Source organism: Myotis davidii, unplaced genomic scaffold (assembly GCF_000327345.1).
Source record: "Myotis davidii unplaced genomic scaffold, ASM32734v1 scaffold334, whole genome shotgun sequence".
NCBI lineage: Eukaryota > Metazoa > Chordata > Mammalia > Chiroptera > Vespertilionidae > Myotis > Myotis davidii.
The window spans coordinates 2,749,218-2,763,462 of record NW_006285797.1 but is presented as its reverse complement, the minus strand read 5'-3'; the positions used below and the strand labels follow the sequence as shown (position 1 = coordinate 2,763,462).

Genomic DNA, 14,245 nt, shown 5'->3' with positions numbered 1-14,245 from the left:
GCTCCATCCCTTCCCCGTGCCCTTACCTGCTATCCTAAGCACGGCCCGCTCGGCGGGGTCCAGCACCGAGCCCCCGTGAATCTTCCTTTTCGATCTCTCATGTTTAGGCAAATTCCAGGGTAAGGTGTCTCCGGGAGCTGGAGATGCAGAGCCAGATTTCTGGCTGAAATCATCCTCATCGGAAAAATCCGCAGAGGAAGACATAGAGCAGCGGTAGGACGCGTTCCCGGAACTCTGGGGAGGATGACACAGAAAAAAAGCATTAACCACAAAGCACTCACACACGCTCCTGGATTCCAACAGCCCCCTCCCTGCCCCCAAGCTGAGTCCGGCATCCTGCGCCCCCCTCAGCGCCGAGGGGACACACAGACAAGACGTGAAAGCCCAGGCTCACCATGTTTTCCTGGCCACAGCTCCGACAGCACAAACAATACCCGGGCAGCCCCAGTACACGGAAGATTTGCACAGAAGTGTGTGGCCTGCGGTCTGGCCACCAGCTCACCAATGACTGGCCCAACAATGAAGCCCGTATCAACAGCCTTCCTGTTGCAAATCTATAGTATCTGGCTCCCCCACCAGGACGGGAGAAACATTTTCCATGACTAGACTGCTGGTTAATTCATTAAGGCAACTAACTCGAAGTTGCAAAAACAAAGCACAAATGCAGGATGTGGCGTCCCGATGCCTTTCCGTCTCAGGTCGCCCCACCACTGGAGTCTCCTTTCCGGCCAGTTTGGAGCCCCTGTGCCCTTTATTGGATTTCCTTCATTGAAGCGAAGCAGGGTAGCAGAAAAGAGCAGGGAGGGGGGGAAGGGCCGATTCTGAGAAGAGCCTTTTCTTAAGACTGGGAGAACACAAAAAAAAAGACTGTTTACAGAAGCCTGCGGCCACTCCAATAAACAAACATCTGAACTCGGTTTAGAGTTCTTGGGATCATTTAAACTTCTAGCAAAGGAATAGCTGCCAATCATGTAAATGAGAATGATGTAGTGCGGTGACAGGAAACAGAGCTCTTCTCCGCTCCCGGTCATTACACGGTGGACCGGGAAAGATGATGCTTTTACCAGAGCACTTTGCCGAAGGTTAGCCATCTCTTCATGGAGCAGGAGCAATCTGCAAGGCCATCCCGTGCATAAAAGGGGTTCTATCTTCTGTGCAGAGAAGAGGCCCACGATGCCATTCCTTCCTTCTTTATTGGGCTACGTCGGCGATTATTTAGAGAGCTTACAATCAAAACAAGGATGCTGACCATCTGGGCTGTGAACTTGATAAATAAAGTAAAATGTAATGGGAAATCTTCACATACCCATTCAGAATTTCACTTTGCTGAAGCTCATGGTGAAGATGCCAAACTGGTATAATTCGAATTCCTAAAATGCTACTTGCAGCCACAGATGCCTGAGACGAAAGTTATGGGCATAAATCTGTGAGGCATAATCCAGTTTGAGCCAAAACTTTGAGCTGCTCACAAAAGCAGTGACAACCTCCACAGCAAAAGACAGGCTGTGTGAGCAACATCCCAAAGCGCTCACCTAAGGCATGTGAAATAAACTACAAGAGAATCAGGATCATTGACCCTATTCAGACATGTTGCTACACGTGGTCAACACCATCATTTTGAAAGTACACCACATTTCCCGCAAAATAAAGCATCTAAGATTTATCTTTACCTATATTCTCTCTTGAAAAAGCCATCTTCCATTTTATTTTGCCTGAAATTTCATCACCTTGGCAAATTTACTTATTTAGATTTTGTGTGTTTTTCCTAAGTGGCAATACTGTAATCAGCACACTTGAAGCAAATAAATAAATAAAATTGATTTTCTGTATTGTAGCTAAAGTCCACAGAGAGTTGTGAGTGGCATTAAGTCGGTCACAGAATGCTATCTTCAAGCTAATTTATTTTCCATGCTTTTCTGGAAACTCATCTTGAACTGTCTGAGGTTGTGTTGTTGGCTGGATCTGTGAAAGTGGGTGACATTCTTAAAGACTTTCAGCAAAGTATTGGGTTTCTTTGGTCGCCTTCTGTCTTCCTTAAAAAGGCTTCCTACCTGTCCTTACTTAAGGTCATCCTTTATCTGTGAGCTTATATTTCTTCTTGTTGCCTGGACTATTTTCAATGGGTATGGTAATTTGATTGTTTATCTTTACAAGCAGGCTTAGAGAATAACTGTTAAAGAAAACTGCCCCTTTCCAAAAACCATGGGTTATTGATTTTTGTGGAGTAAATTTTTTTAATGGCCAGAGTCTCAGCTGATTGAACAGCGAAATGTTATTCATGCTATGCCATAAACGCCATTAATCACAGGGAGCCAGATGGGAACAGTCACTAGCCCTGGACCCGAGGGTGCTGACTGGTGCAGCCTCTAATCTGGTAGTGTCATTTGGTAAAAAGATAAGCGAGAAAAGAAAGAAAAGACAATCAGCAACAGCGCTTTCAGCAATATATCACAGATAAATAGAGACACACAGAATGGAATGAAATCATACATATTTATATGATTAAAGTCTCTCCCGGGTTATATGATGCAAAGGGTTTTAACAATTAAAGTATTCAATTTTCTTCCACAATAATTTTTATGAGTGCTTTCTTTAGGTAAACTATATAAAATTAGGCTCATCTGAACACTAAAAATTGAAAAGTGATATCTTAAAGCTGCTTGGAAATCAATCAATCATCCAAAACTATTATACTCTTTATTGATTTGAAATGACTTGCCAATTCCTGTCACTATCTTGGAGTTTAGAGGGAAGTGTGTAAGAATACATTTCTCTTTTCTTTTCTTTTGGAAAAAGCAAACATGTTCTCTGACCCAAAGTCCAGAGCCTAACCTTTGATGTGGAGCTTGGAAGGGTAAGACAAAGGAAGAGGGCGCTTGTGACCAGCAAAAGCCCCAAGTTCCTGTCTTTTCTTCTATTCTTGTTGCCTAGGGTTTGATTCCTGTTAAAATACAAATATCTGTGTCCATCAATAAGGGGCTAAATAAATTACAGTATATTCATACTGCAGACTACTCTGCAGCAATTAAACAAAAATGTTATTGATCTACACTTAGCAAGGTGGAAAGAATTCATATAGAATTATTCTTTTTTTTAAATCTGTGCATGAACGTGTGTGTAGGGGGACAGAGAGATGACTGATAGATTAATAGGTTGATCGATAAGTATGTATCATATATACAATGGTTATTTCTGGGTAATGACTAATAATATAAATGGATTTTATTTTATTCCTTCTAATTTTATAAGCTAAAACAAATACACAAAAAGGTTACTAAAAATAAAAAATAAAATAGTGTGTCATGGGTCAGAGAAAATATCAAAGGCACCAGAAAGAAGTAACTAAGCCAGTGCTCTTAACCATTTTGGGCCCAAAGATCCTCCTAAAAAGTTGGTAAAAATCTATGGAAACCTCTCTCCAAAACAACGCTCATAAGTAAATACACACCCACTATGCATGTAAATTTAAAGGGTCCATTGACCCACTAACCTCAGGTTAAGACCCCAATTTACACCATCATCTGTCATCACCATTTGGCACATGTGTTGAGAACAAGATAAAGAGGAAAGAGCTTTGGAGTCCGAGAAAAGAGGGGAAAGGGTAATTAAGATAGTAAAGACAAAGTTATAATATTTTTAACATTTGGTCTTTTCTTTTTTGATAAAGGACCGTGAGCCATTATAGACTTATGTTGGATCTCTACAATCAAAATAAATAGATAGATGATAGATAGATAGATAGATAGATAGATGCTATTTTGTGAAGAAAAAAAAACCTGTTTTGTGTCTTATTGCAACCTAGTTATTAAAGCAGTTTTAACAATTGAATTAGATCACCGTGACCTTTAAAAGGACTTTTTTAATAGCCAATTCATTCACATGGTTTAAAAACAACCCAAATCTCCTAAGCCAGGATAATTACATAATACAACACTTTTAGAAGGGGAACTAAACAATAACTTCTCTAATTGAAACCCCGGTGGGAGATCTGAGATAAGGACAATGGAACTGCCTACATTGGAAGTCGCCCAGCCTTAGCACCCAGAGCTGAAGGAAGTGCGAGGAAGCTGCCTCTGCTCTAGGCATTCTCTCAATGCCACAGAGAAACAAGTGCAGAGATAAGGGTTTGCAAAATAGCCAGATTTTGAGAGTCCCAGAGGCCAAAACGTTAACTTTCACAAACCTGCATGCTTATAATTTATGCATATTCCCTGAAGTATATTTTGAAAAATTTACCAAAAAATAAATTTAAAAACAAAAAGCATGTGAGGAAACAATTGGGCAGATCCAGATTGTGGGGCATTCTACAAATTAACTGTCCTGCCCTCTTCAAAAAGGTCGATGTCATGAAACATATATACCCAAAAAGCAGGGACTATTCTAAATTTACAAAGACAAAGAAAAGCATAACAACAAATTCATGAACCTTGCCTGGATTCTCATCTATTTTGTTTTGTTTAAGCAAAAAAAGACAGGTTAGGGACAATTGGGAAAATCTGAATGTGAATTGTGGTTATGTAGGAAAGTGCTCTTAACCTAGAGGATTCAGGCTGGAGAAATTCATAATGTCTGCACTTATTTTTAATCCTATTTAATAAAGAGCTAATATGCTAATTAGACTAAACAGCTGAATGACCTTCCAGACGAAGCCGAGGCTTCGAGGCTGGCTGAGGCTGCGAGGGCCGAGCCCCTTGCACGGATTTCGTGCATCAGGCCTCTAGCTTTTTCTTTTTTTCTTTGTTTAAATATATTTTATTGATTTTTTACAGAGAAGAAGGGAGAAGGATAGAGAATTAGAAACATCGATGAGAGAGAAACATCCATCAGCTGCCTCCTGCACACCCCCTACTGGAGATGTGCCCGCAACCAAGGTACATGCCCCTGACCAGAATCGAACCGACACTCTATCCACTGAGACAAACGGTTAGGGCAGGCCCCTAGTTTTTTCAATAAAAACAGAAAGAATCAGTGAAAGCGACAACAGGTTAATAAAAGGTATACATGGTATTACTCTTTCAACTTTTCTGTAAATTTAAATATTTTCAAAATAAAAAATTGTGCCCTGACCGGTTTGGCTCAGTAGATAGAGCGTCGGCCTGCAGACTGAAGGGTGTAGGCCTGTTTTCACAAGATCAAGATCCCCAAGTACACAGTGATAAGGTCCATCTAAGCACTTTCTCATAGCTTTTCTTCACATACCCTTAGAGAAGCACTGAAGCGCTGGCCTATATCGACAAGACACCACAGAAAGGCCATCTGCTTGCCTCAGTCCTGAGCACAGGTTTAGACAGAAAGATATAAAAGAAGCTTTGCCCTAACTGCTTTTGCTCAGTGGTTAGAGCGGACTGAAGGGTTGGGTTTGATTCTGGTCAAGGGCACATACCTCAGTTAAAGGCTCAACCCCTGGCCCACCCGGTTATTCATTTAATATACTGTCTGGTGAACACACAGTTGGCTCATTATCACAGTGTGTACCTGAAACCTGTATCATTTTGTTAATCAGTGTCACCCCAATAAATTCAATAAAAGGGGGTGGGGGATCAGTCTGGCTGGCATGGGTCAGCGATTGAGTATCCACCTATGAACCACTAGGTCATGGTTTGATTCCCAGTTGGGGCACATGCCCAGGTTGCAGGCTCGATCCCCAGTGTGGGGCATGCAGAAGGCAGCCTATGATGATTATCTCTCATCATTGATGTTTCTATCTCTCTCTTCCTCTCCCTTTCTCTCGGAAATGAATAAAAATGTTTTTTTTAAAAGGAGGGAAAATCTTGTTTTATATTTTATGTAAACAAAAAAAGATACCAAGATTTAGAAAAAAAAATGAAGATCCAATTTTGTTTAAAATCCCCTTGATTAGGTAAGTACAAACACTAACTTCTTACATATAGTATTAAATACATGGCGTGTCCCAAGACTATCCTTCCTTATGGACTAGCTTTTTTATTTGGAAATAAGTTAAAAAGCAAAAGCATATTATCTGGTTTTAGAGATTCCGGGGAATACAATCTCTACCACAAATAAATAGATATAGAAGAAAACAGAAGGAAAAATAAAGAAGTGTGTTTAACCCTTGAAGGCAATATCAGTGATGATAAATTTGGGGACCAGGTGCTTGTTTTAGTTTAAAATTTCAAAACTAGCCAAACAATTCAAATACTCTATCATCAAATAAATAGCTCTTCATTAGCCTCTCAACTAAAAACCACCTTCAAATAGTAAGAGGGAGAGGACTCTCCAGGTTGTTGAGACTTCAGCTGGCTCTTACTCTCTCCTTTTAGACTCTAAAATTTAGAGGAGATTCGTGGGAGCCTTTAACTCAGAAAGGAAGAGGAGCCTGGGTGGAGCCAGAGAGGAAAGGAAGGTCAGAGGGAGGAGAAGCTGGAAGGTTCTTGGATCTGACTCAAGGGAGGAGGCTTTGAGAAAAGAGTTAAAGAAGTCAAAGGCTCTTTCTTGGTGGAGAGCCCGGTTCATCAGCCTATGAAAGAGGACCACCGGAATTCAGGACACAGTCTTTTTGTAGGATATAGAGATTCTACATTGTGCCTGGCTGGGTGGGTCAATTAGTCGGAGCACTGTCCTGTGCACCAAAAGGTCGCAGGTTGGATTCCTGGTCAGGGCACATACATAGGTTGCAGGTTCCATCTCTGGTCCGGGTGCATACAGGAGGCAACTGACCAATTGATGTTTTTCTCTCTTTCTCTTTCCTCTTCCCACCCACTTCCTCGCTTTCTCAAATCAATAAACATATCCTTGGGTGATGATTTAAAAAAAAAAGATTGTGGCCGAAACTGGTTTGGCTCAGTGGATAGAGCGTCGGCCTGCGGACTGAAAGGTCCCAGGTTTGATTCCAGTCAAGGGCATGTACCTGGGTTGCGGGCACATCCCCAGTAGGAGATGTGCAGGAGGCAGCTGATCGATGTCTCTCTCTCATCGATGTTTCTAACTCTCTATCTCTCTCCCTTCCTCTCTGTAAAAAATAAATAAAATATATTTTTAAAAAGTTTTAAAAAAAAAGATTGTGATATAATCCCTTGGTACTATATTTCTGGGGAAACTGAGCTTGCTGTTGGGACACAAGAAAGAGGAAATTTGCAACACCATTTTCCTCTGTCTGTTTAAGAAGCTCTACAAGGTAAGTACCAAAGACTCATTTCCGTGAGAAGCACAGCTTCAGATTCCAGGCAGTCTTGACTTAGCACTAAGACATTTGGCAAGACTTCCTTTCAATTTAACCAGCCTGTTCTAACCATACACATTATTTCCTGAGTGACTGGAATCAGGGACTGTACTAACCATTTTCACTCACTATCTTATTTAATACCCAGTGCAATCCAGTAAGGAAACAGATACTTAAGAAGGTTAAGTGACTTGTCCACAGTCATCCTGTCAGAACAAGGTGGGGCTAGGATTTCCATCTGGGTCCTTTTGACCCCAAAGCCTGTGCTCTCAACCATGATACTAAGTGCTCTAAAATGTGTTCCCAGGTACCAGGAGGAACCTATAACATACTCACAGCTCTCAACGATCTTACCATCTTATTTGGGGAAACCCAAAAGGATTAGACTTGTTCTGTGCTCAGAACTAGGCACAAAGCATGGAAACAACCAGAGACAGGTGTCAGTTCACAATCAAGAAAACCCATCCAAAAATATGCTACTCAAAAGTGGGAGGGACTGCTTGTGTGGTGGTGAACACCTTCCTACTCCAAGGAACGAAGCCCTCGCTGAGTGAAATGTCAAATTTACTCCATGAAACTCTAAGATTCTTCGGTCCTATGTGTTCCTCCTACACCTCCATAAATCCTCTCCCCAAATAGATTACAAATAAAAGGAAAACTATGTTAGGTATGAAAATATCAAACTTTTCTAAAATTTTGCAAGTCTACCTTAATTCAATCATATTGAAATTACAGATAGAGACATCGAGGATTCATTTGCATTTAAACATCTGAAAATAATCTTTCCAAACTGAGGAGGAAATTTTAAATAATTTGCCTAAAAGAAAAGCAAATATAACTCTGAAAATAGTCTCAGAAAACAGAAATATATTAAGGAAACACACTCAAATACTGAAAATGTCTCTTTAACTATAGAGTCCTTAAAGGGATGTTTTTATTTATACCAGCACAAGTTGGAGCCATGATTGTGCAGTAGTTAGAGGTCCCTTGGACATTAAAGGGATGTTTATTTATATCACTCAATTAAAAATGTCTTAAGCACCCAGAATCTTCTGTCGTGGAGGAGCTTAAAATCTAACTAGGAGGACAAAGGTCATAAATAGTCAACTCATACTTAAATATTATCATTTTTATATATTGGGCTGACACATATGTCTTCCACTGGAATAATATAAAGATATACATAAAATGTGGTTTCCAGTATAAAGTCAACTAGGAGGAAGAAATCGACTGGAGCATCTGTAGTCCCATTGGAAGCCAGGATGGAGATAGAGGTGTTCCCCACCTCCTTGACTCCTCAAACAGTACCATATCCAAAACTTGACTGCTGGTAGAGCCATCCTGTAGATGTGCCCTGCCCATTTAGAAAAAACAACAACAAAACTAATGAATGGCAAACATTTAAAAATAGGGAATTTTTTTAATATATTTTATTGATTTATTACAGAGAGGAAGGGAGAGAGAGAGCTAGAAACATCGATGAGAGAGAGACTTCGATCAGCTGCCTCCTGCACATCTCCCACTGGGGATGTGCCAGCAACCCAGGTACATGCCCCTGACCGGAATCGAACCCGGGACCCTTCAGTCCACAGGCCGACGCTCCGTCCACTGAGCCAAACCGGTTTCGGCTAAAAATAGGGAATTTTACATTAAAATTCAGATGTGGATCACTGGGCCTAGTATGAGTTTCCCCTATTTAGAAAGGGCATATGCTTTCTAGTCTGACACAGTCCTTGCCTGGCCCACTTCATTCATTTATGATACCTGCCCCTGTAGGCAAATGAGTTTGGGGCTCTGGCATCAATTAAAGAATGGGCGATAATGTTGCTTTCAGAGAGTAAAGGAAGGAGGCTGGGGGTGGGGGGTGGGTAATAGGGGGGTCGTTTAAAAAATAAAGAGAAGAAAACTAGAGGGAAAGGAACAAAACCAAGCAAAAAGAAGAAGGCTACCCCAAGATCTCAGTTAAATGAGTTCCAAACAGAATTAGGTGATGCCATGTTCCTCCTGATGTCCAAGTGCTGATCTCTCCATCTGTTCCATGGATTTGGCTCTATCTCAAGGACCCTGGTTAACATTTCAAATGCTCAGGAAATGAAACTGAACTGTGTGACTCAGAAAACGCTGGCTCATGTTCTCCATGTATCCAGCTGAACCACCCACCCATCTCCACTGCTGTTCGTTCCTGCTCTTTTGCTCCTGCCCTACCCGTGGTCAACCCTGCTCCCCACATGTGTCTCTGCTCTTATCTAGATCACGGAGGCGGCTTTGCGGTCAAGGCTTCAGACAGCTGGGAGATGACTCTGACCTCTGTTGGAAAGAAGATGTCTATGAGCACTCATGTGGGCCCTAAGGTAAAAACACAAGATGTTTGCAGAGACCAGACCGTAACTATCATCTATTCTACCTAGTTATAAAGTTGAAATATGTGCATGTCGTGCCAAAGATTAAATGTTGGATAAAAGCTGTATGATCTTGGAAAACTGCCTGGCCTCTCTGGGCTTTGGTTTTCTGATCTGAGAAATGGGAAACATAATAAGTAGTATGTAAGACACAGGATTGTTATGGGGGAATAAATAAAATACTTGCAAAGTGCTAGTGCTAAGAGCAATGCCCAAAAGGTAGAAAGCATTAAGTAAATTTCAGCATTAAGTGGTATTACCTATTCACACTTGTATGACTCAAGGGTAGATGACTAACTCCAGTTGAACTAATATGATTGTCACTCCAAGAAATATGAAACAACAAACAGAAAGGCAGAGACTAGAAGCTATTGGAAGTAGGTCACACTATTAGTGACTCTCAGGAGACAAGGCCAGTGTAGTTCCCATATCTCTCCTTCCCAAGCTTGGTTATTGAATCTTCAATTTTTTGGAAACACCCTTGTATCTTTCCAATACATTCCTCTTTCTTTCTTTTTTGCTTTTAACTTCAGTTGTTTTTTTCTTTTCAATCCATTGTCCCCATTGTTAGAGACAACAATAACAAAAACTTATAGATAAGCATGTTACCCTAAAAAAGCAATTACATTTAACTCTTCCCTGTTGAAACATAAGCGGAGTTGTGTCTTTATCCCTTCATTTTCATTACTTGTCTTCATTCATGAGACTTCAGAAAATTGCTTTTGATAATAGCATTTATATAGTTCTCTCACTTCAATTACTACTTCAATCAAGTGGAAGAATTACTTTTTCATTTTTAAAAACAGTGTTTATTATTGCATTGAAGCGAAGTCCATGAAACCTGAAGTGCCTGGCGCTTCCATTGCCCGCTTCTGAGGAAAACAGGGCTTGTTCCACGTGTGTGAAGTGGAAATAACCTTGCAGCCATAGTCATGACTGATTGGCACCAGGGAGCAGTTCCTGGATGCAAGGAGGGCCACCGCCTCTGAGTTGATTTGGTGGAAAACTGCCCAGCTGGCTGCTTCCTCCTGGATGGTGGCAACCAGTTCAATTGCAGCCTCCCCTCTGGGGTATAGATGTCAAGTGCATTTACAAATGCCATTAACTAACACTGGGGTTTTCCCTAAGATCTGCTGCACATGCCAGTCTTAGAGCACTTGGATCCATCCACAACATTATGTGACCCAACGCCCCCTGCATCTATAGTAAGAGCTACCTCCCGCTTCATTGTGTCCTTGTAGTAGATCTCTCTCTCAGATAAAGCAAGCCCTGTCCCTTCCTTGCTTTATCCCTAGGGAAAGTTACATGTCAGGGCAGGAAGCAGAAATAGGCTGCAAGCATACCTGCCTTTTATTTTCCACTAACCTAACACTGTTGAGGCTAAGGCTATAGAAAAGGGAAGAGGGCTCTGGAGAACTAGACTCTCCCAACTTACAAAGGGCCCCCCCACTTCCCTCTCCGGGTGAGAGGGAGCATCTGTGGGTCCTGGAGCAGGGGACTTGGTGAATCCCAGAAGATCTGAGAGAGATGGGTGCCTGGTGTGTCTAGGGGGGGATAGATAAAGGTGCTTTCCAAAGATCCCTGTGTCCTGAGAGTAAGAGCAGCCTGAAAGGCCCTATGGAGCAGTCATGGGGATGTGTCTGCATAACCTGGAGGCACCAATGCTCCCTCCCATTTCCTGACACTTTGGCTCTTATAAGACCCCAGAACCTTAACAGAACTCTTGAGATGGAGGACGTGAGAAGCACCAGGCCTGGGAGACTGGGAGTCAGAATCTAAGTTGCGATGCATCTTACACAGAGTTTATAGACTAAGATTACAACTCACTGTGTGGACTTGCTTATTTGCCACTGTTTATCTACTTTCAAATCCTGGTCAAGGCTCTATCTCCAGTAGGAGGGGTACAGGAGGCAGCCAATCAATGATTCTCTCTCATCATTGATATTCCTATCTCTCTCCCCCTCTCACTTCCTCTCTGAAATCAATAAAAAAAATTTTTTTTTAAAAAAGAAGTTGCCACACTTCACTTTATAAATCTATATATGTAAAAGGCTAATATGCAAAGTGTCTCCTCAGGAGTTCCATCGGGAGACTGGGAGATCAATCGCTCGCTATGACAGGCGCTGACCACCAGGGGGTGGCATGGAATGAAGGAAGGCCCCAGCTGGCAGCCAGCAGCCAGGGAAGGCAGGCCCTGGCCAGCAGCTGGAAGGCACAAATCGGCCCTGATCGCCACCCAGACTAGGGAACCTACCCATGCATGAATTTTGTGTGCCAGGCCTCTAGTAAATCTATACATATAAAAGGCTAAGCGGCCGGCTGAAATATGACACTCACTGACCACCAAGAGGCAGATGCTCAATGCAGGAGCTGCTGAGCGACAGCAACTTTGCAGAGTGCCCTCTCTCACTCCAGGACCCCTTGGGGATGCCTGGCCCCTCTTGCCCGGTCCCACCCTGCCAGCCGCCTTCTAATTAACTTCCTTTCAATGTGCACGAATCTGTGCACCGGGCCTCTAGTAAATAATAACATAAAATAAATAAAACATTTGTTTAAGTAAAGGAAAATAGGTAAACTCTTCCCACTGGGCTTATAAAGCAAATTCATTCATTCTGTCACCGCAGGGCTCCCTTCTCAGTTATAATCCTGTGCTCTGGCTTTGCAGCCCACCCTTCTCCTCCTTAGTCATACTGTTCACTTTTGGTTTATGTGAATTCCAAACGCCCGACTTTCCCAGTTGTACTCTAGATCCTGAAACATTGCTTAAGGGTTTTTCTCTCCTCCCTTTCTCAACTGCTGCTTTCCGAGCTAATCCGATAGCCTCCTCCAACAACAACATAAAACAATAAGGATATTTTAAAATGCATATCCACGTCCAGAAAACAATAAGATGACTTATATCAGAAACACACCCACACACAAACGGAATAAACCAATAGCTGTTCCCTCGCACCTGCTTCATTTCCTCCTGACTCAGTTCTGTGTCTGTATCCATACACAGCACAGGACCCAGCTGGAAAGCTAGCAGGTAAAGAAGCCAGGTACCTTCAAAAATCTGTTCAGTGAAAATCATTGTTTATTGCTTTGATGGTTAATTTTACGTGTCAACTTGGCAGGGCTATGGCACCCAGTTTTAGGCAAAACCCTAACTGCATGTCCAACCTGCGGCCTAGTGAAATCAAGATTGAACATCAACTCTTACCTGAATTTCTAGCCTGCAGACCTGCCCTACAGATTTTGGATTTGTGCGCCCCACAATCACATGAGCCACATTCTTAAAGTAAATATGTGTGTGTGTGTGTGTGTGTGTGTGTGTGTGTCTTCTTGGCTCTGTTTCTCTGGAGAACCCTGACAGTTACAACTGGTCACAATATTACTTTAAGAGTTTTATGGTCACCTTTACTACATGTCAGGGAAGTAGAAACAACTGCTGTCATTCATACACTATATAATGTAATGGGAAGAAAGACCATGCAGGACTTTCTCAGGCTGAGTGAGAGGCCACAGTGTTTCCTCCAGCTCCATTCCTCAGCACCCGCACTACCATGAGCAAGTTATTTCACCTCTGATTTGCCCATATTCTAAATGTGGATAATCGCACTTACTTCACAGGATGTTACACAATATCAAAGTGACACAATGTATGGAAAGCATCTAATAGGCCTGTCGGGCACATAATACTCAAAACATTTTTAAAAATATGTTTTTATTGATTTCAGGGAAGAAAGGAGAGGGAGAGAGAAAGAGAAACATCAATGATGAGAGAGAATCATCAATCAGCTGCCTTCTGCATGCTCCCTACTGGGGATCAAACCTGCAACCCTGGCATGTGCCCTTACTGAGAATAGAACCATAACTTCCTGGTTCATAAGTTGACGCTCAACCATTGAGCCACACCAGCTGGGCAATCCTCAAAACATTTTTATAGCATTTCATTCTAAGATGAAAAGATAAAAATGAAAACCAGTGAATACTTAAAATATCAGTGAATATAGTTATATTACCAAAAAGTGTATCATTTTGAAGACTTAAAAAAAAATGTTCACCTCCCTTCACATTATCTACACACGGATGCCTAAAATTCCAGTAATAAAGATTCATTCTTTTGGCTTAAAGCTTTTTATTTCTTTTCAAGCTTCTAATAGATATAAAGTAGCAAGTGACATCATTCATTTATACCTCAATGTGCATAAGGCCATCAGACTGCATCCCGAAGAAATACTTTGAAAACAGGAAGAAGGAGCAGTGAGGTTTTACATGTCAGGGAAGTAGAAACAAGTGCTGTAATTCATACACTATATAGTGTAATGGAAAGAGGTTTGTAGAGGCAAAGCATGATAAAACGTCTCCCTCACAATTTTCCTAGAGCCAGTTTAGACTGTCAGAGATTCAAGGAGCCAGTGAGTCTCTGTACAAACAGAAAGAAGCCTGGCCCTAACTCATGCTGCTGCTCAAGAGAAATACTGCCCAGGGTACACGCTTGTAATTTGACTGTGACGATCCACTCCTCTTATTTCCCTAGTTCAGAGTACAGCAAGCATGTCGAACTCCTGACCCAAGGGCCGCATGCCTCGTTTATTTGGCCTGTGTTAGCCTTTGAGATTGACACGCTTGGAGAACAGCTCTTCACCTCCACTCTATTGATTATGAAGACAGATAGCCTTGT

At 41.9% G+C, this 14,245-nt stretch overlaps 1 protein-coding gene across 1 annotated transcript in view; it reads right to left on the bottom strand.

Annotated features, from left to right (window-relative positions):
- Window positions 1-14,245, bottom strand: part of DST (dystonin) — a gene marked incomplete at its 3' end in the record, with an annotated part of 256,936 nt that overhangs the window by 163,091 nt on the left and 79,600 nt on the right. The window contains exon 4 of the mRNA XM_015559477.1: window positions 27-234. Within this exon, the coding sequence (XP_015414963.1) occupies window positions 27-234 (208 nt within the window). The remainder of the gene's footprint in view (window positions 1-26; window positions 235-14,245) is intronic.